Genomic DNA, 25,324 nt, shown 5'->3' on the forward strand with positions numbered 1-25,324 from the left:
AGGACCCTGGAGCATTGAGCTCTACCTTTATTGATATTACTTCAATTGTTGGAGCTTTTTTGCTCTAATTAGTGTTTCACTCGACGTCTGGGGCCTTTCTCTTCCATTTGCTACCTTTTTTGAGCTGCTAGACCACCTCTTTATTGTCAAAATGCCAGCTTTAGTGCCCTGAGTGTGGTACGAAGGCCAAGTTAGACCCTCACAAAGTATGCATACTCTGTCTTCCGTCATCATATGTTCCTGATTCCTGTGATATTTGTCAATCTTTCTCCAGGAGGACCCTACGTGATAGGGAGAAGATCCATCTTCAAGGCCTGGAGCAGAGAAGACATCTGGATGTAGGTGGGACCTCTGGGCATAGAGGGACTCTTTCTTCATCCTCTGCCTGTGTTTCAGGAGTTTGGGGGCTCCCCAGTCACAAGAACGGCCAGAAACGGCACCGGTCCCGGTCGAAGTCGATGGCTTCGACGTCGAAAGGTATGACGACGATATGCTCCCCGTCGACCCAGGGCTCTGGGTCGAAGCGACGTCAACACTCTGCGTCGAGGGGAACGACATCGAGACCTCGAAGAGATCGGCGCTCGCCGTTGAGGCGTCTTCGCCGTCAACGTCGCCGCGCAGGTGGACGTCGAGGAGAAAATTGACGTCGAGGAGAAGATCGACGTCGAGGAGAACATCAACGTCGAAGAGAATATCGACGTCGAGGAGAATATCGACGTCGAGGAGAACATCAACGTCGAAGAGAATATAGACGTCGAGGAGAATATAGACGTCGAGGAGAATATAGACGTTGAGGAGAATATAGACGTTGAGGAGAATATCGACGTCGAGGAGAATATCGACGTCGAGGAGAATATCGGCTTCAAAGAGAATATCGGCGTCGAGGAGAATATCGGCGTCGAGGAGAATATCGGCGTCGAGGAGAATATTGGCGTCGAGGAGAATATCGGCGTCGAGGAGAATATCGGCGTCGAGGAGAATATCGGCGTCGAGGAGAATATCGGCGTCGAGGAGAATATCGGCGTCGAGGAGAATATCGGCGTCGAGGAGAATATCGGCGTCGAGGAGAATATCGGCGTCGAGGAGAAGACCGACGTCAAGGAGAAGATCGACGTCACGGAGGAAGACAACGTTGCGGTGACCGTCGACGCCGAAGAGAAGATAGGCGTCAAGATCATCAAGTAGTCGCTCGCCCTCTGTGATTAGCATTTCCACTTCGGACAGTCCCCAGTCAAGGCGACATTGGCGATCTTCATCGGGGGATTCTGCCTCCAGAGCATCCTCTTCGATGAGAGTAATTCGGACCTCGGATTCCGACTATTCCAGGACCTACTCACCATCTAGGTCGCCGGGATTAGCTGAGGTTCCTCGCAGGTCGCCGTCGCGGCCCGTGACGCCAATTCCGCCTCCTCCTCCTCCTTAACCACTGCCTCCACCTCCCCCTCCTCCACTGCCTCCGCCTCCACCACCGCCTCCACCTCCACCGAGGGCTCCGGTTCAGGTTCCACTGCCTACTCAGCCTCAACCGTTGGTTCCGGCTGTGCCAAGGAAACCGAGATCTCGCTCCCGACCGAGACACTCCTCTCGCAGTCGGCCCAGATCATCTACGAGGTCAAGACATCGTCGTCCTAGAGAGAGGTCACAGTCCAGGTATACAAGGGACATGGACTCTTCTAGTGGCAGGAGGTATTCACCTACACTGTCGGACTCTCCACCTACAAGAGTTTCGCCAGTGGATGACATCGCCACGTTTCAGGACGTGCTGTTGAGAGGGGCGGCAAAACTGTTGATCGCACTGGTTGTGCTACTCCTTCTACCTCTGTCATCTTTGAGACATTGCAGCGGAAGCACCTCTTTTGTTCGTTGCTTCCGTTAGTGCCCGGTTTGGAGGAACCGGCAACGGAGCTCTTCTTCACGCCTACCTCGGTGAAGTCTGCTCCATCGAGGCTTCAGAAAAAGTACATACCTCCAGAGTCGGATCAGGCATTCCTGAGTACGGATCCTACACCAGATTTGGTCATCGTGGTGGCGCCCAAGAAACAAAACTCTATAGCTTCTTCGTCCACGGTCCACCCGGACAAAGAAAGCCGCAAGATGGATTCTGCAGGGAGGAAGGTCTGCAGTACAGCAGCCACTTCCATGAAAGCGGCAAGCTCGACCGCGCTTCTGTGCCTATATGATCATTCATTATGGGAGTCTCTCCAGAAGTTCATTGAACTCCTCCCAAGTGACAGACATGAGGATTTCCAAGAAGTCCTGAATGAAGGTATGATGGTGTCCAATCAAATCATCAGCGCTGCTGCGGACACCTCTCTCCTGGCAGCCCATGGTTACTGTCATGGGGTGAATCTGAGACGCCACTCCTGGTTGCGGCTTACCTCCCTGAAACCGGAGGCACAGCACTGGATTGCCAACCTTCCCTTCTCGGGTTCTACGCTCTTTGGGGCCCACGCCGATGAGGAGATGGCTCGCATGAAGGCGGAGGTCGAGACTCTCGAGGCTATTGGCCTTGAAAAGCCAAAAGAGCAAAGGAAGACTTTCCGCCCCTATCAACGACGCTATTCTAATCAGCGTTTTCAAAGAAGGCAGGGTCGTCAGTCTGGGCAGCAGCAGCAGCATCAGCAGCGGCAACATCAACAACAACAACAGTTTCAGCGGCAGCCCTTTCAGAGGCGTCAAAGAGGCAGAGGAAACCAGCCGTCTGCCTCCAGGAGCAAGGGCCCGGCTGGGTCTAAGCCCTGAAGGATTACTTACTCCTCATCTGTTACCCACTCTGATGGGGGGAAGCATTCAGAACTACTTGGCAGAGTGGAGAAAAATAACTCCGGACCAGTGGGTACTGAATATTGTTTGCAATGGATACAGTCCATGCTTTGTCGGCCCTCCTCCAGCAATTCCGCCGGTTCACTCACAATATCTGGTACGCAAACTCCAAAAGAAGGCCGATACTCTGCTAAGAAAAAGGGCGATAGAGGCTGTTCCTCTATCTCAAAAAAGAAAGGGTCTATACTCCAGGTTCTTTCTGGATCGAAAGAAGGACAGAAACGAGTTCAGACCCATTCTGGATTTGTGATAAGCAAACAAGTAGATACTCAGAGAAAATGTTTGCATGCTATCCCTGCATCAGATTTATCCTCCGTTGCAGCGAGGGGATTGGCTGTGCGCCATAGATCTGCAGGACGCGTACTTCCATGTCCCTATTGCTCTGAAGCATCGGAAGTTTCTGCGGTTCCTAGTCTGCAACAACCACTATCAGTACACAGTACTTCCTTTCGGCCTGAAGTCTGCACCCAGGACCTTTTCCAAGTGCATGGCCATGTTTGCAGCGCACCTGAGAAAGAACAAGGTGTTTGTTTATCCGTACCTGGACGACTGGCTAATCAAAGCATCCATGTTCCGGAGGCGCAACTGCACTTCAACAGAATGGCTATTCTGTGAACCACCTAGGTCTGCACATCAACATGTCCAAGTCTGTTCCGACTCCTGTTCAGTGTCTGCAGTACTTGGGAGACTCCATCAATACTCTCAAGGCAAGCGTGTGTCCTTCGGAGGAGCGACGCTTATCGATCCTTTGAAAAGCCCAGACCCTCATGTCCGTTCCTTCAACGATGTTGAGAACAGTGTCCTCTCTCCTGGGGTCGATGGCCTTGTGTATCTTTCTCACCCCCCATGCACCTCTCCACATGAGACTGCTGCAAGAATGTCTAGAGGATCAATGGGATCAGAAACGAGGGAGCTGGGAAGACAGGATTCGTCTGTCTCAACACGCTCTGCAGTCTCTGAAGTGGTGGTGTTCACCAGTGAATCTCCTCAAAGGGGCTCCCTTCCACAACGAGATCCCGACTCAAACCATAGTGACAGATGCGTCTCTCCAGGGCTGGGGATCGCACTCTGACCATCTTCAGATACAGTGCACTTGGTCTCCAACAGAGTCCAAGTATCACATAAACTTTCCGGAACTCAGAGCAGTTCATCTGGCACTGAAAGCCTTCCAACTGTCCTTCCGGACCAGCTCCCTGCTTGTGCAGACGGACAACACAACATCGATGTATTACTTCAACAAGCAGGGGGCTCGAAATTGCGCACACTGTCTCAGGAAGCGCAGGCAATTTGGAGCTGGCTGTTGGCCAGAGGACGGACGATAACGGCAACCCATCTGCCACGTGTGCAGAATGCTCAGGCAGATGCACTCAGCAGGCTCGTTCAGGAGAACCACGAGTGGGTCTTAAACGACGAGGTCTTTTAAGACCCACATCTTGACAAGGTGGGGCACAAGGTGGGGCACTCCGGACATCGACCTGCTTGCCACTACAGAAAACAGAAAATGCCAAGACTTTGCCTCCAGGTTTTACCAACCAGGGATGCTGGGGAATGCACTGTGGATCAACTGGTCGAACAGCTTTCTCTACGCTTTTCCACCCATTCCCCTGATCCCAACAGTGCTGATCAAGCTGTCCCAATCCAAGGCCAGGATGATTCTCATTGCTGCGGAATGGCCCCGGCAGTGGTGGTTCACCGACCTTCTCTACCGGTCTCTCCTGCCACATCTTCGGCTTCCATGCCGGCCGGACTTTCTCACGAAGTTCAGGGGGCAGATGGTGCACCCCAACCTCTCGTCGTTGAGTTTGGAAGCATGGCTCCTGAGCTAGTGCAGTATGGACATTTAAATCTTCCACAAAACTGCATGGACATATTAAAGGAGGCAAAGAGACCCTCTACAAGGACATCCTATGCTCACAAGTGGAAGAGGTTCTGCATCTGGTGCACGTCCAAGAATGCTTATCCCACATCCTGCAAGGAGGATGTCATCCTTCTGTACTTGCTGCATTTGGCACAATCGCGCCTTAATTTTCATTCTATTAAGGTTCACCTCGCAGCTTTGACTGCGTATAGAAAGAACCCTTCATAAACTTCCTTTTTCCAAATCCCTGTTATCAAAGATTTTCTGGAAGGTTTAAGGAAGGTGTTTCCCCCCCGTTAGGCGACCCTCGCCACCGTGGGAGCTTAATGTGGTGCTGTCCAGATTGATGAAGGAGCCTTTTGAGCCTATTCATAAGGCTTCTCTGCAGCATTTATCCTGGAAGGCAGCCTTCCTTGTGGCTATCACATCGGCTCGCAGGGTGAGTGACATTCAAGCCCTGTGTTGTCAAGAGCCTTATTCTGTATTTCATGCATCTAAGGTTGTTATGAGGACTCACCCGAAGTTCCTCCCTAAAGTGATCTCTGATTTTCATGTCAATCATACGATAACATTACCAACGTTTTTTCAACATCCCTCCTCTCCGGCGGAGAGGTCTCTTCATTCCCTGGATGTAAGAAGGGTGTTGAAATTCTACTTGGATAAGACCAAGGATATTTGTAGGTCAGATCAGTTGTTTGTAAATTATGGATCGGTCAGGACTGGTCTTGCTACCTCTAAGCAGTCCATCTCTAGGTGGATTGTGTCCTGTATCCAGCTCTGTTACCAGAAGGCTAACAAGATGTTAGGGGGTAAGCCTAAGGCTCACTCCACCAGGGGCAAAGCGGCTACAACTGCTTTGCTTTGTAATGTTCCCATTGCAGACATCTGTAGGGCTGCCACATGGAAGTCGGTCCATACCTTTGCTGAGCACTATTGCCTGGACTCTGATGCCAGAGCAGATGCTCAGGTTGGGCAGGCTTCGTTGAGAAATCTGTTTGCACAGTAGTGGCTTTGTTTGTTTGTTTCTTCCACTGCTGGCTTGGTTTGTTGGGATGGCCTTGCCATTCCATTCACAACATTATGACTATACACAGAGATCCCCTACTACAGAAGGAGTAGTTTCTTACCTGTAACTCCAGTTCTGTAGTAGGGGTATCTCTGTTATAGTCCTTAGCGACCCTCCCTCCTCCCCGGTGGATAAAACAGTGAGATACTGAATGCTACAGGCCTGACTTTATACACTTTAAAAAAAAGAACTGAAAGTAACTTGCTTTTGGCTGTGCATCGTGGGATACCAAGGGTCTCTGGAGGGTTCCTTAAAGGCACGGTATCCCTTTTCAAGACACATAATGGCAGCCTATGGGGCTTGTCTGTCCAACCCTTCCTTTCTATCATTACAAAGGAGTTTTGTGAAGGCGGATTGTCTCTATGTGTGAAACTTTACAAAATGTGTAAATTTCAATATTATTTGGCCATCCTGACCCAAACATGGATAATGACCCTGATCTATATCCGTCCAGACCCTCCCCTCCTGACGATAACATTGGATATATTGAGGTACTTAACAGGGCTGCTCAATATCACGGGTGGAGCTGCATAAGGAGCCATTAGAAGAGGACTTCCTATTTGAGACCATCAGTTCCACTCAAAAAGCCACTCGTACACTGCCAATGCTTAAAGGGTTGTTAACACATGAAGATGAAATATTCAAAGATCCTGTGAGGGCAAGGATAATTACACCTAGAGTGGAGAAAAAGTATAAACCTGCACCTATTGACCCCACTTACATCAAAGGTCAGTTACCCTTTGACTCTCTTGTAGTTTTCAACGCTTGCAAAAGAGCTAACTCACAAACCACTGGTCAGGCCCTTCCTTCTGATAAGGAGTCCAAGCTAATTGATGCCTCAGGCAAAAGAGTGGCTTCCCAAGAAGTCAGTCATTGGTGCATTGCTAATACTCAAGCGTTGTTGGCCCGATATGATAAGGCTCATTACGATGAGCTAGAAAAGCTCATGCAATTTCTCCCTGACGAGCATAAGGCTAGGGCTAATGATCTTATCCAGGAAGGCAAACTCATTACCAATACTTCCATCAGATGTGCCCTAGACGCAGCAGGCACTGCAGCTCGTGCAGTAAACACTAGTGTACTACTAGGCAGGCATGTTTGGTTGAGAATCTCAGGATTCAAGCCTGAGGTGCAAACCTCCATTCTCAAGCAACCAGTTGATAAGGAACAGCTCTTTGGCCCAGCAGTTGAGACCTCGCTGGAGAAAATGAAAAAAGATAATGAGGTCGCAAAGTCCATGGGGGCTTTGCAGTCATCTACAAATAGGGGTTACAGGCATTCCCCCAAATATGCCTCCAAGATCACATACAATGTCACAAGAACATATCCCCCCTCAGGCAGGAAGTTCTCTCTCTGTTGGAAAAACATGCTATAGATCCAGTCCCCTTACAATACCAAGAGACCGGGGTATATTCCATGTACTTCTCAATTCCCCAAAAAGGCGGTTCTCTCATGCCTATACTAGACCTCTGAGAACTAAATCTATACATTCAGTCGGACCACATTCACATGGTCACACTCCAGCAAGTGCTCCCACTACTTCAACAAGGCGACTTTCTATCCATTCTGGACTTAAAGGATGCCTATTTCCATATTCCCATACACCCTGCTCATCGCAAATACCTCAGGTTTGTGGTAGAAGGCCAGCATTATCAATTCACGGTCCTCCTATTCGGAGTAACACCGCATCCAGGGTTTTCACAAAGTGCTTGGCAGTAGTCGCAGCTCATCTAAGAAGACAGCACATTCACGTTTTCCCATACCAAGACTACTGGCTCATAAAAGCCAGCCGGCATCAAAGCTGCCTACGCCACACTCAAAAAACAGTACAACTACTCCACGAACATGGGTTCACTGTAAACCTAACCAAGTCTCCTCTACAGCCATCCAACATACAAGTGTATCTAGGAGCCACAATAAACACTCAAAAAGCTCTAGCATGTCCCAACCCAGCCAGAATCCACAACATGCAGACTCTAAACTCTCAGTTTCGGCCCCAACACTCATTACCAGCTCGAGTGTTCATGCAGTTACTAGGAATGATGGCGTCTTGCATCTCGTACCTTACGCAAGACTTCAAATGCATCTCCTCCAGGAATGCTTCGCATGTCAATGGAACCAGGATCAAAGCCGGTTAGCAGATCTAGTGTTAGTGGATGGCCGCACTCTCTGCAGTGGTGGAATACACAAAACCTTTTAAAAGGGCGGCCCTTTATCGACCCGTTCCACAGATACTACTAACAACAAAAGCATCCCTCACTGGCTGGGGAGCTCATCTCCAAAAACATACCATTCAGGGCATGTGGACTCTGCAACAAAAGCAGCTCCACATCAACCATCTCGCGCTGCTAGCGATTTTTCTAGCGCTCAAAGCGTTTCAACTTCATCTAGTAGGCAAAGCTGTCCTAATTCGTACAGACAACATGACAGCAATGTACTACATACAAAAAAGGGGGGGGGGACGCATCCTCTCCAGCTGTCGCAACTAGATCAGAACATCTGGGGATGGGCTATAAGTCACAAAATGTATCTCCTTACAAAACACCTTCCAAGAGTAAACAACCAGATTGCAGATCTGCTCAGTTGTCAATGACAACAGATCCACAAATGAGAACTCTACCCTCCAGTTCTCCTCCCATTCTTTCAAATGTGGGGCTTCCCAGAGATAAGCTCTGTTTGCCACACACCTAAACGCAAAACGCCCAAACTTTGCTTCCAGGTATCCACACCCATTGTCCAAAGGCAATGCACTATGGATGAATTGGTCAAAGATATTTGCCTATGCTTTTCTGTTTCTCCTACTCATTCCATTAGTGGTTCAGAAGCTCAAGACAGCAGTCCTTGACACTAAACCTAGTTGCTCCCACATGGGCCCGTCAACCCTGGTTCACAACCCTGTTGGAGTTATCAGTAGTTCCTCACCAAAAACTACATCTTACTCCCAATCTCCTCACTCAGAGCCATGGAGACATAAGACATCCCGATCCCAGTCATCTCAACCTTGCGATCTGGCACCTGAAATATTAGCGTTTGGCTACCTCATTCTTCCACCAGACTGCATGAATATCATCAAAGAAGCTAGGTGCCCTACTACAAGAGCATGCTATGCAGCAAAGTGGAAGAGGTTTGTGATATACTGTAATAACAATCAAATCGACCTGCTTGATGCTTCAATACAAAACATCATTTGCTATCTATTACATCTACAGCATAGCAATTTAGCGTACACATCCAGACGCTTACATCTTGCTGCAATAGCTGCATATCTACAGAATAGACAACATTTGTCTCTTTTTAGAGTGGCTGCTAATAACGCATTTATGGAAGGACTTAAAAGAATTATTCCCCCCAAGACTGCCACCTGCACCAGTGTGAAATCTGAACATTGGTCTTACCAGACTGATGGGTCCACCTTTTGAGCCATTGCATAGACGTGAACTGCAATTTCTCACTTGGAAGGTAGCTTTCCTCATAGCTATCATATCAATGTGGAGAGTGGGTGAGCTTCAGGCACTAACCATACAAGAACCTTTTTTACAAATACACCAAAATAAAGTGGTTCTTCGGGCCAACCCAAAGTTCCTACCTAAAGTAATTTCTGCCTTTCATATCCATCAATCTGTTGAGAGGCCTGTGTTCTTCCCTCAAACAGATCCTGTGGCAGAGCGTGCTCTACACACCTTAGATGTGAAAAGGGCATTACTCTACTTCATTGAAAGCAGAAAACCTTTCCATAAGACCAAGCAACTATTTGTTACTTTTGCTCCACCACATAAAGGCAATCCTATATCAAAATCAGAAATTGCACGGTGGATAGTCAAGTGCATTTAAACATGCTATATTAAAGCAAAACGCACATTAACAATCCCCCCTAGAGCGCACTCCACACGCAATCTAGGGGCTTCTATGGTATTTTTCGGAAATATACCCATAGATGATATCTGCAAAGCTGCAACGTGGTCTACTCCTCACACATTTACCAAACATTATTGTGTGGATGTCTTAGCTAGACAGCAAGCTAGGGTGGGCCAAGCAGTTTTACGTACACTATTTCAAACAGCTGCAACAGTTACAGGTTAACCACCGCTTTAGGAGATAACTGCTATATAGTCTATGCATAGTATGTGATCTACAACATTCCTTGTAGGGAAAATGCTACTTAGAACAGTATGCATCTGTTCTTGGCATGTAGAGCTGTAGAGTCACTTGCACCCACCTGCCTCCCGGGTATAAAATGCCTGTTGCAATACTATCTTACTTAGATACAATATACATGGATATCTCTAATTACTACTCTTACTAATTCCAACATCACCCTCTGTGGCAAAACAATCCAAAGATAGTCGATGCCCAGGCGCACTATCACCGAAAGGAGTAGTCCCCTACCTTGTGACTGGAAAGACATCTTCGAAGAAAAACAAAGTGTAAAATCCAGACCCAACACTAGATGGTGAGCTATGCACAGCTTGTGACTCTACAGCTTGACGTGCCAAGAACAGATGCAAACTGTGGTAAGTAGCATTTTGGTCCACGTCCTACATCAGCTGTGCACTAGATGCTGCTAACACCGCTGCCAGAGGTAGTAATACCAGTGTCCTCCTAAGATGACAGGCATGGTTACTTATATTTAGTTTTAAACCAGAAGTCCAGCAGACACTACTAAATGCCTCTTTTGATAAATAGCATCTCTTTGGACCACAAGTGGATGAGGCCTTTAAGGAAATGAAAAACGATACAGAAGTGTCTAAATCAATGGGAGCACTTCAGAAACCCTCAAAGAGAGGCCCCTTTTATCGCTCATTTCATGGATGAGGATCAAAAACCGCATTCACATCTTCATACAGGACACAAGCTCAATCCTCTAGATCCAGAGGAGTTTACAGGAGCAATTATAGAGGTAACAACTCGAAATTTTGAGGTAAAGGCGCAACAACCCGTACCTCCCCATCTGGAAACACACAGTGACTCCATAATCATTTCCCCGATCATCCTGCACCTGTTGGGGGTCACTACAGCAATTTCTTCCCATATGGCAATCAATAACACCAGACAAGTGGGTGTTGGAAATTATCCAACACAGTTATTGCCTGGAGCTCACCAACAATCCTGCCAATATTCCACCTCGCACCCACAGGCTTTCTCAGGAAAATCAACAACTGCTCAATCACGAAGTGCAAGCTTCATTATTCATAGCCGAAAACCATTATCAATTCCTTCGGAGTCACTTCTGCACCCAAAGTGTTCACCACATACTTGGCAGTGATAGCAGTTCATCTAACAAGGCAACAACTGTGTGTCTTCCCATATCTAGTTGATTGGCTTATCAAAGCCAATACACACCATCTGTGTCAACAATACACTCAAACTACCATAAATCTTCTATATCAGCTGGGGTTCGGAATTAATGCTCAAAAATCAAATCTTTAACCCTCACAACTGCAACCATATCTAGGAGCTATGCTCAAAAGTCAAACAGGCCTAGCCTATCCAAATACAGCCAGAACTTAACATTTCCAGACACTGGTACCACAATTTTGACAAAATCAGTATTTACCTGTCGAAACGTTCATGCATCTTCTAGGGATGATGGCCACATGCATTGCCATAGTGTCTCATGCAAGATTAAACATGCGCCCTCTACAGGAATGTTTAGCACGACAGTGAACTCAATCACAGGGTCAACTGCATGATCTAGTGTTGGTAGACATCTGCACTCATTACTCTAACAACATCTAACTGTTCAGGGTCTTTTCGACACCAGGTACCAAAATCTCCACATCAACTACCTATGGATTCAAACGTTGAAAGTGTTTCTAGCTCCCTTAATAGGCAAGGTTTTCCGAGTCTGGACGCACAATATGACAGCTGTGTACTATGTACAAAAATAGGGGAGGGACATACTCTCTACAGCTGTCACGCCTCTCTCAGACCATTTGGTGTTGGGCAATCATCACAAAATCCATCTGTTATAGGAACTCCTTCCAGGAACGGACAACAACTTTGCGGACCTCCTCAGCAAGGTGCGGCAACAAGTCCACGAGGTGGAACTCCACCCCAACTCCTCCTCCCATACTTCCACAAGTGGGTGTTTCCATAAATAGACCTCTATGCAACAGCAGACGATGCAAAATGCCCAAACTCTGCCTCCAGATTCCCACACCCTCTATCCAAAGACAATGCCCTTTGGATGAATTGGTCTGAAATATTTGCCTACACTTTTCCTCCTCTCCCTCCTCTTCCATTTCTGAATCGAAAGCTGAGGCAGATGTCCCTCTTTCTGGTAGCTCTCACATGGGTTCATGAACCATGGTTCACCACACTACTCGAAATGTCAGTAGTTCCACATGAGAAGCTTCACCTAATCCCAAACCTTCTCACTCAGAACCATGGCAAAATCAGACACTGAACCCCCCAAGGAGCTAAACCTTGCAATTCGGCTCCTGAAGTCATAGATTTCGGGATATCTAAATCTTCCAGCAGAATGTATGACCATTCTTAAGTAGGCACGTAAACCTACCACTAGAGCTTGCTATGCAACTAAACGGAAATGATTTGTTATTTATTGTAATAACTAAAAGATTGATCCACTCAATGCATCATTGTGTGGATGTTTTAGCACGCCAATAAGCTAATGTAGGACAGGCAGTGCTGCATACACTTTTTCAGTCAACTGCAACGTCCACTGGTTAGCCACCTCTTTTTGAGGGCACTGCTATACAGTCTATGCAAAACATGTGTATCTACAGCCACATATGCCTCGAACGGATTATGTTATTTACCGTATAAGCATCTGTTCTTGGCATGTATAGGTGTAGATTCAAATGTGCCCACCCTCCTCCTGGACATCTATGGTCTTTACACTTCTAATGTATATTCATATCCATAAACATCTCTTTACTTACTCTTACTTATACTCCATTCTCACCTTCTTGCGAGAAAACAATCTAACAGTGGAGTAGATGCCCATGCGCATTATTACCAAGAGGAGGAGTCACCTTACCTCGTGATTCGAAAGATTTCTTTGAAGAAAAACAACTTGCAAACATCTGGACCCAACACTAGATAGTAGTAGGATACAAAGCATGTGAATCTACAGCACTTCATGCCAAGAACAGATGCTTACAAGGTAAGTAACATAATCTATTTCATGTTTTTATCAATTTGAAAGAATAGATTTATAAATATTGATTTGTTGTTTACATTTTCACAAGGTTGAAGATATATTTAGTTGGTACTGTCCATCACGCCACATTCTTGAATTATTTTTATTCCCAGGGATCTCTACCCAGTGCTGGTGAAAATTATTCAGACCCTGTCGTGCCTTGTCAGTGACTGTCGTCAAGGCCATGCCACCGCTCCTCTGCTTGTTCAAAGAGCAGCTGCGATTGTTACGCTGCTGACCAATGTGACTCAAACAGCAGCCTGTGCTGCTGAACTGCAACAGCAGCTGGATAGGTAAGTGTTTTGTTCATTTTGCAGTGCAATATAGTACATGCCTACATGGCATACCACGTACTCCAAGTTGATACCAAGCTGCAGTCCTCATAAAGAGGTAATTCAGCATCTGAAAATCTCAACTGGGAGCCATCTTGGTTTCATGTTTTCTGGGAATAGTTCAGTATCTGTTATACACTGTTCAGTTCTTACTTTATTTGTTAGAAATGAATAAAGGAGCTCCAGTTTTAACTGTCTGTAGATTCATTCCATTTAAATTCCTCAACAGATATTATCATGTAATAAAATGTAGATATATAGTGAGTTTTGTATATATATATATATATATATATATATATATATATATATATATATATATATGTGTGTGTGTGTGTGTATATATGTGTGTGTGTGTGTGTGTATATATATATATATATATATGTGTGTAATTACAAATTACCTAATACAGTGATGTCACTCTGTCACCATACTTGAGCCACCCACTGTACATTATTTGCACTATTATTCACTGTGCGCTGTCCACCCTATCACTTGCGTCACCACGTTCTTCACGTACACGTTCGTGTGCACCAAGTGCATTATGGTTGTCACTGAATTTGTTCTATACAGTGCTGCTTTAACTGTATATGCCCGACCATGAAAAATATTTTCTAAAAAATATCAGATGATTAACAATCTTAAATCAACTGAATAGTGGTCTCCTTATTTCTGTTATTGTATTGCTTGCTGCATACATGCTTATTTGTCATATACTATTACCTGTTGGGATATTGTTTAATTTTCTACCTTCTTAACCCAGTCCCGACGTGGTTTATGGGTCACACTCCGGTAACCTCTTACTACTTTTCCTGGAACTTGAACACCATCCCTTTTTAAATTCCAATCTCTCTGTATTATTTATTTTATTTATTTATTATAAAGTTTTGTATAGCGCGAACAAGACCCGTGGGTATCAGAGCGCTTAACATGAAATAAGAAAAGGAAACAAGGTTAACATATGTATAAGCAGTTAGCAAGCAATCGCAGTGAGGTAGATGACATATATATTCGTAGCACATGTGACGTTAGCATAAGTAAATATGCTATGATTAAATAATAACAAAACATGTATATATAACAAATATGAGGTAGCACGGTATAGGTTCATGTATGAGGTAGCACGGTATAAGTTCATGAAAGATGCTGTTCTCCTGTTCAATCAAATCTCCATTCCTATTGGCCTTTGGGTTGTTCCCATATCATAGGATACGTACTCCATTATAGTATTGTCTGTGCCTCCCATTTTGATGGCGTACATGATCTGTACTAAGGCAGTATTATAGCAGATCCATGATCAGTGATCTTCGCTAAGTAATGTATCTATTCATCAGCAGGCTCTTCACTTCCCGTTTGAATGTTACCAGATTCTGGATCTTCCTGATGTTTGGGGGAGTGAGTTCCATATTCTGGGGGCCGCTCCTGAGAACGCTCTGTCATAGGTTTTTTTCTTTCGGAAGAAGGCTGGTCGTAGTAGCAGCTCCCCAGCACTCCTAGATGGTCGGTTGCCACCGGACAGCTGAATTTTCTTTGCTAGATATCTTGGGGTGTTGTCGTGTAATGCTTTATGTGTGCTACATGCTATCTTTATTTGGATTCTTGCTTCATATGGTAGCCAGTTTAATGCTTTCAGGTGTGGGGATATATGGTCATATTTCCTAGTTCCGGTGATAAGTCTTGCTGCAGCGTTAAGGCAGGCTTTCAATGGTGCTGTGGACACTTTTGGTAATCCAGCCAAGGTGGTGCACCCATATTCAATCCTCGAGATAACTAAGGATTGGATTGCCAATTTGAGGTCTGACTCTGTGATGAATGGTTTCAATTTTCTTAGGTAGTTCAAGTGAAAGCGGGCACTTTTCGCCATTGAGTTAATGTGGGCTTTCATGTCTAGATTCTCATCTAAGATGATTCCTAGAGATTTGGCTGAGTTGACAAGGGTTGGGGTGCAGTTTAGCGCAGTCACGACTTTCATCCATTCCATTATTTCTGTATTCCTCTTTGGTGGAGAGATTAGTAGGAACTCTGTTTTATGTGCATTCAGCTTCAGGTGGTTTGCCGTTAACCATTGAAGTGTCATTTTTAGTGTCTCATTCATTAATTCCACTTCTTTTATGGATCCAATCTTTACGTAAATTTGCGTGTCGTCAGCATATATTTGAGATTTTTGGAGAATTTCTGTGAGTGGCTCGACGTATAGGTTAAACAGATCTGGGGATAATGTCGATCCTTGAGGGACTCCAATTGTGGTAGGGCAAGGAAGGGAGATTGATTGGTTAACCAGGAAGCGCTGTGTTCTGTTCTGTAAAAAGGACTCGAACCATTTCAGCACTATTCCCGATATTCCCATCCTGTCCCGTAGCCTGGTCAGTAATGCTTCATGATTTACCGTATCAAATGCCGATGACAAGTCCAGGAGAATCAGTAAGCATGCTTGATTTTGGTCAAGGGCCTGTAGTGCGTCATCGGTAATGTGGAGAATCGCTGTTTCAGTGCTGTGCCCTGCTCTGAATCCTGATTGGCATTCATCAAGCAAGGAGAATTTGGTGATGTGTTGGCTCAATTGGTTCTGCACACATTTCTCGGTCAACTTGGCCAGTAGAGGGATGTTGGTCACTGGGCGAAAGTTATTTGGATCTGATGTATCTGCTGTGGGTTTTTTGATTATGGGAACGACTTAACCTGTTTTTAGGCAGTCGGGAAGGATCCCTTGTGACAGTGATGCATTTATTATTTCGGTCCATATTGGAATCAGGATGTGATTGATTTCTTTTACGCATTTTGCAGGCAGAGGGTCTTGGTGGTGGTTGTTAGGTTTGATTCCAGAGAGCGTCTTGGCAATCGTGTGTTGGTCGTACAGTTCGAATGTTTCCCAGCTCGCCTTGTTTTTTGCCATAGTGCAATCCGTTGTAGAGTTGGCATCGTTAGTAGACCAAGGTTCGTTGGGAAGGTTCAACGGCGAGTTTTTAAGCTCTATTTCGAGTGCTTTGGCCTTTTCGTTGAAAAATGTGGAGAAATCATCACAGCTTAGAGATGTTTTTGAATTTTCTTGCACTGTTTTGGCTAGTTTGTTTGATTGCTCCTTTAGGATTTCAAATAGTTTTCGTGGCCTGTTTTTGGCATTATCCAGTTCTGCTCTTATAAATTCCTTTTTTGCGTTGATGATCTTTTTATTATATTGTTTCCTTGTTTTTCTGAGGGCTTCCAGTTCAGGAGATGATGGGTGTTGCCTCCATTTTCTTTCAGCCATTCTCAATTTGCGTCTATCTTCATTTAGTGCTTCGTTAAACCACGGGTTTTTAGTCTTTTCTGAGATTCGTTTCAATTTTAATGGCATGGTGTTATTAACGATATTTTCGACAGTTGTTATGTAGTGTTCCGTCAGCTCGTTAACTTTTTCCAGGTTGTTGGGTGGCTTTAAGTCTCTTTCACAGCTTTCGACCAGTAGTTCCATATTTGCTTCTTTTGTGTCTCAAGTCCATTTTTTGGTCTTGACAGGTTGCCTGGTCCTACCTTTTCTCGTTGCGGGTATCATGAAAGTTATGGCGTGATGATCAGACCAGTCACATGGTGTTATGGAGTGGATTGTTGCAACTTTGTTTCTTGAAATTATCCAGTCTAACGTCCCTCCTTTAGAATGTGTGGGCAGTGTGCACGCTTGAGTGAGGTTTAGTTCAGTGAGGAAACCTTTAAGCATGTTGACCTGTTTGTCATTGCAGTTCTCCCAATGCAGGTTGAAGTCGCCTAGGAATATGTTATTGGCAGCGTCGTTAGAGTTGGCTGTTATGATCTCCATTAACTCTGCTATAAACTTTGTGTTATCTCCTGGTGGGTGGTAGAAAGTATGCAGGTTGCACCATTGAGTGTTAGTTGATCTTATGTTAAGACCAAGATACTCACAGGATTCAAGTGGGTCGGCCTGAATTTGTTTAACCTCTATGTCAGATCGATGAATACAGGCTATCCCTCCCCCTAGCTTTCCGTGTCTATCCAGTCTCAGAACGTTGAATTGCGGTGGTATCAATAGATCCATGGTTGGGGATGAGGATTCCGTAAGCCAAGTTTCTGTAAGGATTGCCAGGTCGATGTCCTTGTTGAGGATGAGGTCCGCTATGTCCGATGCATGTTTGGTAGCTGATCGGCAGTTGAGTAGTAGACAGGATAGATGTTTTTCTTTTTTACTAGCGTTCACATTTTCGGCTTCGTTTGGTGTTAGCTGTATGTGCTGTAAATTGTGGGGGTTGGATGTTCTATCGTTTTTTCTCGCTGTTCTGTTAACGTCTAGTGGGACTGTTTGGATTCTCTCTTCCTCCTTGTGGTCCGATAGGTCATATGTTCGGATTAAGGCCAGTGTTTCCTCTTTAGATAATGATTCCGTCCTGTCTGGTCGGTTGTCTCTCTGTTTTAAACGCATGTTCGCCTCGATGCTCTTTCTGTGTGAGGAATGTACAAGATTTTGGATATCCGTGACTTTGGCGTGAATGTTCGCCGTCCTCTCTTCGATTTTTTCTATCGCCTGTACGGTATTCATAGTGGCTTGTGTTAGCTTGCTCACAAGTTTCTGAAGCTTATTAAAGTCCTTCTTGATCTGGTGGGGTTTCTTTGGGGCGGCCGATCTGTACATCCGCTCAACTCTTCTCCTTTTTGTAACGGTTCTTCGTTGCGCTGCCATTTTCTTTATCTTCTCTTTTTGATTGTCTATTCCATCTCCATTAGGTGTGTCGTTGGTGCTGGATATGTTCTGAGTTGGTAGGATCGTGTTAGAGGTTGAGGGTCTGTAAGCCGCTGGTGTTGTATTAGCGTGAGGTGTAGGGAGGTTGATGGAGTTAGATAAGTCCTGTGTTGTTGGGAGTTCGTTTGTTGATGTAGGTGTGTACGAATTTGGTATAGTGCTGGCGAGGGTTTGGGATGTAGGAAGGCTGATGTCTTCTGTCTCATCCAATTCCTGGTTGTTGGGTGGCGCTACCCTCACTGTCTCACCCTCTTCAGTCTCATCCCACTCCTGGTTGTTAGGTGGCGCTACCCTCACTGCCAGTGTATAATCTAATTGAGGGGTCTCATGGTTCGGGAGTAGGGGCGATTCTTCTCTAAGGCGCTGATTTCGTTCTTTGTTTGTTTGATAGGTAGACCTCTCAGTTCTTCTAGTCGTGTTCTCTGGTAGAGGCCTTACTAGACCCGTTAACTTTACCTGGGTAGTCGCTAGTGTTGACGCCGGCGCATGATGGCTCCTGGTTCTAATTGCGCCTCTGATTGTGACATCGTGAGTGTCTAGAGTGTCTACTGGTGGGGTTAGGAGAAGTTGACTACTCGGGTCGTCCATTGAGCCTTTTATCGATAGGAAAGTCTTGGCAAATCTCTCTAGATCTCGATTTGCTGCTTGTATCAGCACTGTTCCAGATTTATATATCGTGATGTTAAGTTCGGCTCTGCATCTTTGTGATGGTGCGGTTGACATTTTTAAACCGTGAGGAATGTTTTTCGTAGTTTTTATGGTAAGCATCCTAGTGAAGGCATTGCGCCATTTAGCTGCTCTGGATGTATAGAATATGAGGTCATTCATTTTCGTACCATTAGTTGCATTAAAGTATAGGTCTGCGAATAGTATGTTCGGGTTTTTCCTCAGGTAGTCGTGTTTAAACTTCTTAGCTGCATTTTTAGTTAAATTATTGGGGTATTTTATACTCTGGGCACTCAAGCCAGTAGATTCTTGGTATCTTTCGCTCATTTTTGCTCCGTTCTGCATTTATTATGGTGTTTCTTTTTCCGTTTTATTCCAGGTAGCCCCACTGCTGATGTTATTTATTGCTGCTTTTAATCCCAGATCTAGAATTTTCCATTATAGTTTCACTGAGTAGTACTGTATAAGGCTTCTCTTTTCCATAATTATTCCTCATTTACCTCTAGTAGTTGTACATTCAGAGTGCTTATTAATTAATTCGCCAGCTGACATTTGTTCTGCTCTATGCTGGGTGTAAAAACAATCCTTGTAAGATGGCTGCCGTTATGTATGTTTTTATACAGGCAGGGAGTCCTTTCTCACTTTCCACTACTTTCTCTGGTCCAGCTTCCCTCATTGATTGGCTCAATTTCCCTGGCTTTCCTCTAGTAAGTTAGATTGATTGCTGTTGCATGTAAACTTGCAGAGATTCCGCTTTTCTGTTGGTTGCACCTAATCTAGTCGAGTTCAACTTATCCCACAAGTGTGTGGATACTTATGTCAGATCCTCTGCGCTATATGTGTACATGTTTATTTGTTACTTGTCCGCATTGGCCACCATTTTAAGGTCAGGCGGGGCGGACTGCAGACCTTTCTCGCTTTCCCGGTCTGTCTTGAGTGCCCTCACCTCCTCGTCTCTGCGCTCGGTCCCCGATCCCCGTCCTGGGTCCCGGTGAAGCCGCCTCGTCCCTCTCACGGATCGGACCCCGCCTGCACCGCTCCGAGAGTTCTCCGCTCTCCGCCCGCTCCGCCAACAGTCTCCCGGGCGTCCGCTGATGCTGTCCCCGCCCGGGCGCACCCGAGTCCCCTCTCGGTCCGGATGATGCCAGGATGCCAGGCTGCTACCTCTCCTACGGAGGTAATCACAATATCTTCTTTTCCATTCTGTTTCCGTTCTGTTTCCGAGTCCTAGGTCGCTAGTCTTGGCAGGTCTTGGGCTGTAAGGTCGGGATGTTCAGGGATTTATGCCAGAATTGGCGATCCCAAATCCCGGAGCCCTTGCCTAGGACTCCTGGTCAGCGGCCATTTTCCATTTTCTGTAGAGTAATATTTGCAATTTATAAAACATTAAGTAAGCTTCTCAGGAAAATTTGCGTGGAATCCCTAGGAAATCGGTAGAAAGCTAACCTTTACAAGAACTGTGTGCTACATTGCTTTGTAATGGATTAATTGGGTTTTTCACCCAATCATATTAAATGCCCTTTGTGTAAAATAAATGTTTCGTGCCATTGCAGCAGTCTCACAGAAGATGGACCTCAGATTCCTCCTCCTCCAATTACATGGACTCACGTGGCTGGGCTCAAGCCGTTTCTGGAAGCATGTTTTAAGAGATCCCTAGAAGAGATCGTCCGTCCAGCTTCTTGGGACCTCATTCGACCACTAACATCGGCGTACATCATCTTTTTAGGAGGCTACTACAGATCTTGCAGTCGACAGGTGAGCCACTGAAAAACAAAATAATAGCATTATTTGGAATTGGAAATTAATGGAGATGGTAAAGGCTATCCTTAGAGCAGTTTCTAATTGAAATAAGTGAATGATAGTAACAGAGAAAAGAAAGGTGGACGTACAGTTAGTATATTACTAAATAAATTAAAAGCGTCAAAACCATATATGTACACAATTGACATATCAGAGGTCGAAAGTAGTATTAGATATTTTGATGGTCTCTGATAAGGATGTTTGCATACCTTCTTAAATGGCATAATGTTGTACTTAAATTCATAGGGTTTCATTTACAGTTTGTTAGGGCAGGGTGTAGAAATACTCCAGTCAGGATTGATAATAAAAGAAATGTTGGTTTATTGGCAGCACGAATGACATCCATCTATGTCTCAGTTCAGTCTCTCTCTGAGCTTGTACAGTTAATACACATAGAAAAACAGTTCTGGAACACAGAAGAATCTTAAAGAAAAACATGGCTCATGCCATGTCTCATGCACTGGCATGCGACCAAGAAGTGCACTTAAAGTGACAGGCAAGAATATAACACAGGGCTTCTAGCAAAAAATTGCAGACCCCATCTCCGCCGCCATATTTAGAGTTCCACCAACATCAATGCACTCTTAGGCCATACAATATATCTACCACTTTTGGTGGTTGTCCCTCATCCATACAACTCTAAATAACTCTTAAGCTTTGCCCATAAAATGCAAGGTGTAAACAAATTCAGGTTTTATAAAAAATAAATGCCTTTAAGAATCTTGGATAATGTGCTATCTCTTATATTCTGTCCATCGGGGAGTTTGACAGTTGTGTCTTTTCCAACCATTGAAAACAATCTCAACATTTTCTGCCTTCTCTGAAGACTATTTTGGATTAAAAACACCAATTTATTTGGAGTGTTGTGCATTGGCTTGGCATTCTAGGACTTTAGCTTCCTTGTTAAGTCATGTTTTCTTTTGTGATAACACCGGTTTCCTTCTTTTCACTGATGGTACTTTCATACAATTTTGTTCTTTTATTTACCATGCCTGCATGTGTGTACTATGTCCCCCTTCTAGTGGCAGGATGTCCAAAAAAGATCATCACAATTTCTGTGTGGTCTGTCGTCTTCTGAACTCCCCTTCAACTACAAACTGTGACATTTGTTGAACATAGTCTTACCAGAGCCTGCGAAAGGAATGAGTGTTCCTTCGAGCTAAACGAGATGACCTTGGCAATAGAGTCTCTTTCACAGTGTCTGCATCAATGCTGCTGTGTCAATGGATATTGAGATGAAAGTTCCAGTTTCATCTTTCCCTTCCGCAAAAGAAACCGCATCTTGCACTCTGGAGATGAGTGGCAAGTTTCTCGAGCTTGCCTGTGATTCATCTAGTGGTCAGTATCACAGCAGCCAACAGGAAGAAGTTATACAATCAAGGATTCAAAATTAAGGTTCTAGGAACTTCACATATGACATAGTCCGACTCCTGTCCATGGCAAGGGGTATGTTTTTCTGCCTCAGTTAAAGCCTGATCCTGTCTGCATTAGTGACATTTAAGAGAATTTGTGAGTGAAAAGCTTCACATTCGTTTTGCAAACACAGGGATCCAGATAGCAAACTGGTACCTTACTCGATTAGAAGTGATATCGGATGCAGCATCCTCCAAGTATTTCCTGTCTCACCATTTGTATGTAATGACTACTTGACTGCTTTGACTTGCACCTGTGAAGCCTACAGCATCAGGTGACACCTGCACATGACTACCACCTCCATCCAGCCTACAGGAAGGAGCTTCGTCCCACCACCAATTGCAGTGTACTGAAAGCAGGATCCACATTAGATGCACCAAAACTAGCTCTGCGTTAAGAGAGGCTAGACTGAAATCGTGCACATGTGCTTTGACCACCCATGCTTCTTACCTTTGAGTGGCTTGGCAGTTCGGGCTGGACTGTTCCCATGAGGCACAGGGTCAAGGCTGATTTGCATATGGCCATGTCTGAACTTGAGTGGTGTGGAGTGCAAACAAACGGTGGATTTAGGCCCAGATCTCTGTACTGGGGTGAATGTATGACATTGTTCTGCATTCTGCCCATCAATTGTTGTTTTTGCATTTACCTTTGAGTGGCTGGCTGCTTCCCACTCATGCAAAAGGGTTGCCATTTGAGGGTAATATTCAAACTCTGCTCTCAAATGAATTCTACCATCTTGATCTGCTTCAGCTTGTCCTTCCACTGCTGCAGTATTCTAGTAAAATCACATTTATCATTGAAGTGGTAATTTCCTACTTAGATTACATAGTCCTATCTAAAAAGGGTTTGTCGCTCAAACATTACCCGAACTCGAGTTGTGCAGAAACATGCAACATGGCTTTTATTAAACTTCCACCAACGTTCCTGTGTTGCAAAATGGCCAATGAAATATAATGTTTGATGGCATGTGTAGCTGTAGATGCACATGCTCTGCATACTCCTGCCATATAGTGTTGGGTCAGAGTTGTGCAGCTTGTTTTTCTTCTAAGAAGTTTTTTGAGGTAGAGTGACCAATCCTCTCTGTGATAGGGCGACTCTTTTGTTAAATTGTTTTCACTCCAGCATCTGGTTCGGACGTGTGTACCTCTCCTCGATGTTAAACTCTGTTTGGTTTTAGTATTTGGTTCTATCTGGTCTTAGACGGTATAGTTTATCTCAGTCATGCTTTCCCTTTCCAGCGCTGCTCGAAACGTTAGTCAGTTCAGGCACCAATCGACTGCCTGTTTCGGGTCTACCATCCTGCGTGCACTGTTGGTGCTGAAGATGTGTTCCTGATGGACCGGACACCTCCAAAAAAGACTTCCAAACATTTGACCTTCCCCCTTTTATAGGTCACCAGACCGCCACTTCCTTCTTGCCATGGTCAGATCCAAAAAACATACTTCGGATGCTCCGCCTTCTGGTGCAGTACCGCAAACTACCACCAAGGCTAAATCCTCGGTATCGACCTCCTCAGATTGAGTGCACATTCCTTGGTCTCCAGCATGCTATTCAGGACCTATGCAGCAACCAAATTCATCTACCTCTGGGCCGGACAAAACACTTTCCTCAACCTCCAAACCCTCGATTCTGAAATCGACTGAGGCAAAACGCTTGAAGCAGTCATCAGTTTGTCTGTCTCCAGTCGAGCCAATTCTGCAGAAAATGGATATTAGACCGAAAAAAATCCATATTCAATTTACAAGTATCAATTTATATTCAAGAAGGCACAGGGAAAATTATAGCCTCTCCATCACCAAAGAGGCAGTTAACTTTTTAAGAGGAATTGGACGTTTTTGTGTCTCTCACAAAAAGAACAAATGACAAGGCTACCAACCCTACTCATCATCCTCCTCTACCATCACCACCACCACCACCACCACCACGACCACCACCACCACCACCACCTCCTTATTCATCACCTCCTCCACCATCCCCACCTTCTTCTCCTTCATCTCCACATCATGACCCTCTCGATGTTACACTGCCCGATTCACCAATGTCACATACAAGAGGTATGGGAGAACTGTTAGGGATCCTGTTCCTTGGGACACTTACGATACAGATCCTGTCACTCCTCCTAATGACCCATATCTCTATCCAGAGCATCATTCCCCTCCAGAAGATGCCAATACTTATCAACAGTTAATTGCTAGTGCAGCTACTTACCATCGAGTCCAATTACATAAGGAGTCTCTAGAACAAGACTTCCTTTTTTGATACACTGTCCTCTATTCACAAAGACACACAGTTGTTGCCCCTGCTTCCCAGCATGCTATTTCAAGATGATGACATATTTACAGAGCACATACAGGTCCGTGTAATTACCCCTTGGGTAGATAAAAAAAATATAAAGCAGATCCTTCAGATCCTCTTTTTATATGCAGTCAGGTACCCCTAGACTCTATTGTTTCTACTACAGCTCATAAGAGAACCAACACTCATGCAACTGGGGATGCACCACCTGCTGAAAAAGAGAGTACACGTATTGACGCTGCAGGGAAACGAGTAGCAGCACAAGCAGCTAATCATTGGTGGGGTGCCAATTTCGAGGTCCTTCTTGCACTTTATGACAGGGCCCATTGGGACAAAATGAAACAACTGCTACAGCAGCTCCCTGAGGGACATCATCAAAGAGGGCAGCACATTGTATCAGAAGGTCAGGCCATCACTAACAACTCTTAGATGTTCCTTTAATGCAGTGGATACAGCAGCTAGGGGCATTAATACAAGCACACTTCTCAGGAGACATGCTTGGCTCAGAAGTTCTGGTTTTAAACCAGAGATCCTACAGGCAGTCCTCCACATGCCTTTCGACATAGAACATCTGTTTGGTCCTCAGGTAGACACCACTTTACAGAAGATGAAATAAGACATCCATTCTGCTAAAGCTATTAGATGCTTTGCAAACTCCTATGCCTAGGGGCTCCTTTCGTCGCTCCGAGTACAAAGCAGGATACAAATCCACCACCACAGATGCTTCCACTTCTCAGCAGGAGAAGGGCCAAACCACACACACTAAGGGTTTTAAAGAGGCTCCTTCAGAGGTAATAACAGTGGAAGGGGCAGGGGCAGACGAAAAGGTAGGGGTGCCTCGATGCATGGAGCAGCCTCCACTTCCATATAGTGACTGCCCAATCCTTACCCCTAGACCACATAACACCTGTCGGGGACATAATTTAGGAGTCTATCACTACAGACCAGTGGGTATTAGCCATTATTGAACATGGTTACTGACTGGAGCTCATTACTACACTATCCAACATCCCAACTTGCACTCACAGGTTATCACACAGTCACTTAACACTGCTGAAATAGGACAAAGCCCTTCTTCTCAAAGTCCCCCTTCAACAACAAGGCACAGGAGTAAATTCCCTATGCTCCCTGATTTAAAAAAAGAATGGGTCACTTCGACCAATCTTAGACCTCCGACCTCTTT

At 45.1% G+C, this 25,324-nt stretch overlaps 1 protein-coding gene across 1 annotated transcript in view; it reads left to right on the forward strand.

Moving 5' to 3' along the window:
• RPAP1 (RNA polymerase II associated protein 1) overlaps window positions 1-25,324 on the forward strand; it is a 296,667-nt gene that overhangs the window by 180,642 nt on the left and 90,701 nt on the right. The window contains exons 16-17 of the mRNA XM_086937236.1: window positions 13,023-13,202; window positions 20,187-20,388. Coding sequence (XP_086793362.1) covers window positions 13,023-13,202; window positions 20,187-20,388 — 382 coding nt within the window. The remainder of the gene's footprint in view (window positions 1-13,022; window positions 13,203-20,186; window positions 20,389-25,324) is intronic.

This window comes from Lissotriton vulgaris, chromosome 9 (assembly GCF_964263255.1).
Source record: "Lissotriton vulgaris chromosome 9, aLisVul1.2, whole genome shotgun sequence".
NCBI lineage: Eukaryota > Metazoa > Chordata > Amphibia > Caudata > Salamandridae > Lissotriton > Lissotriton vulgaris.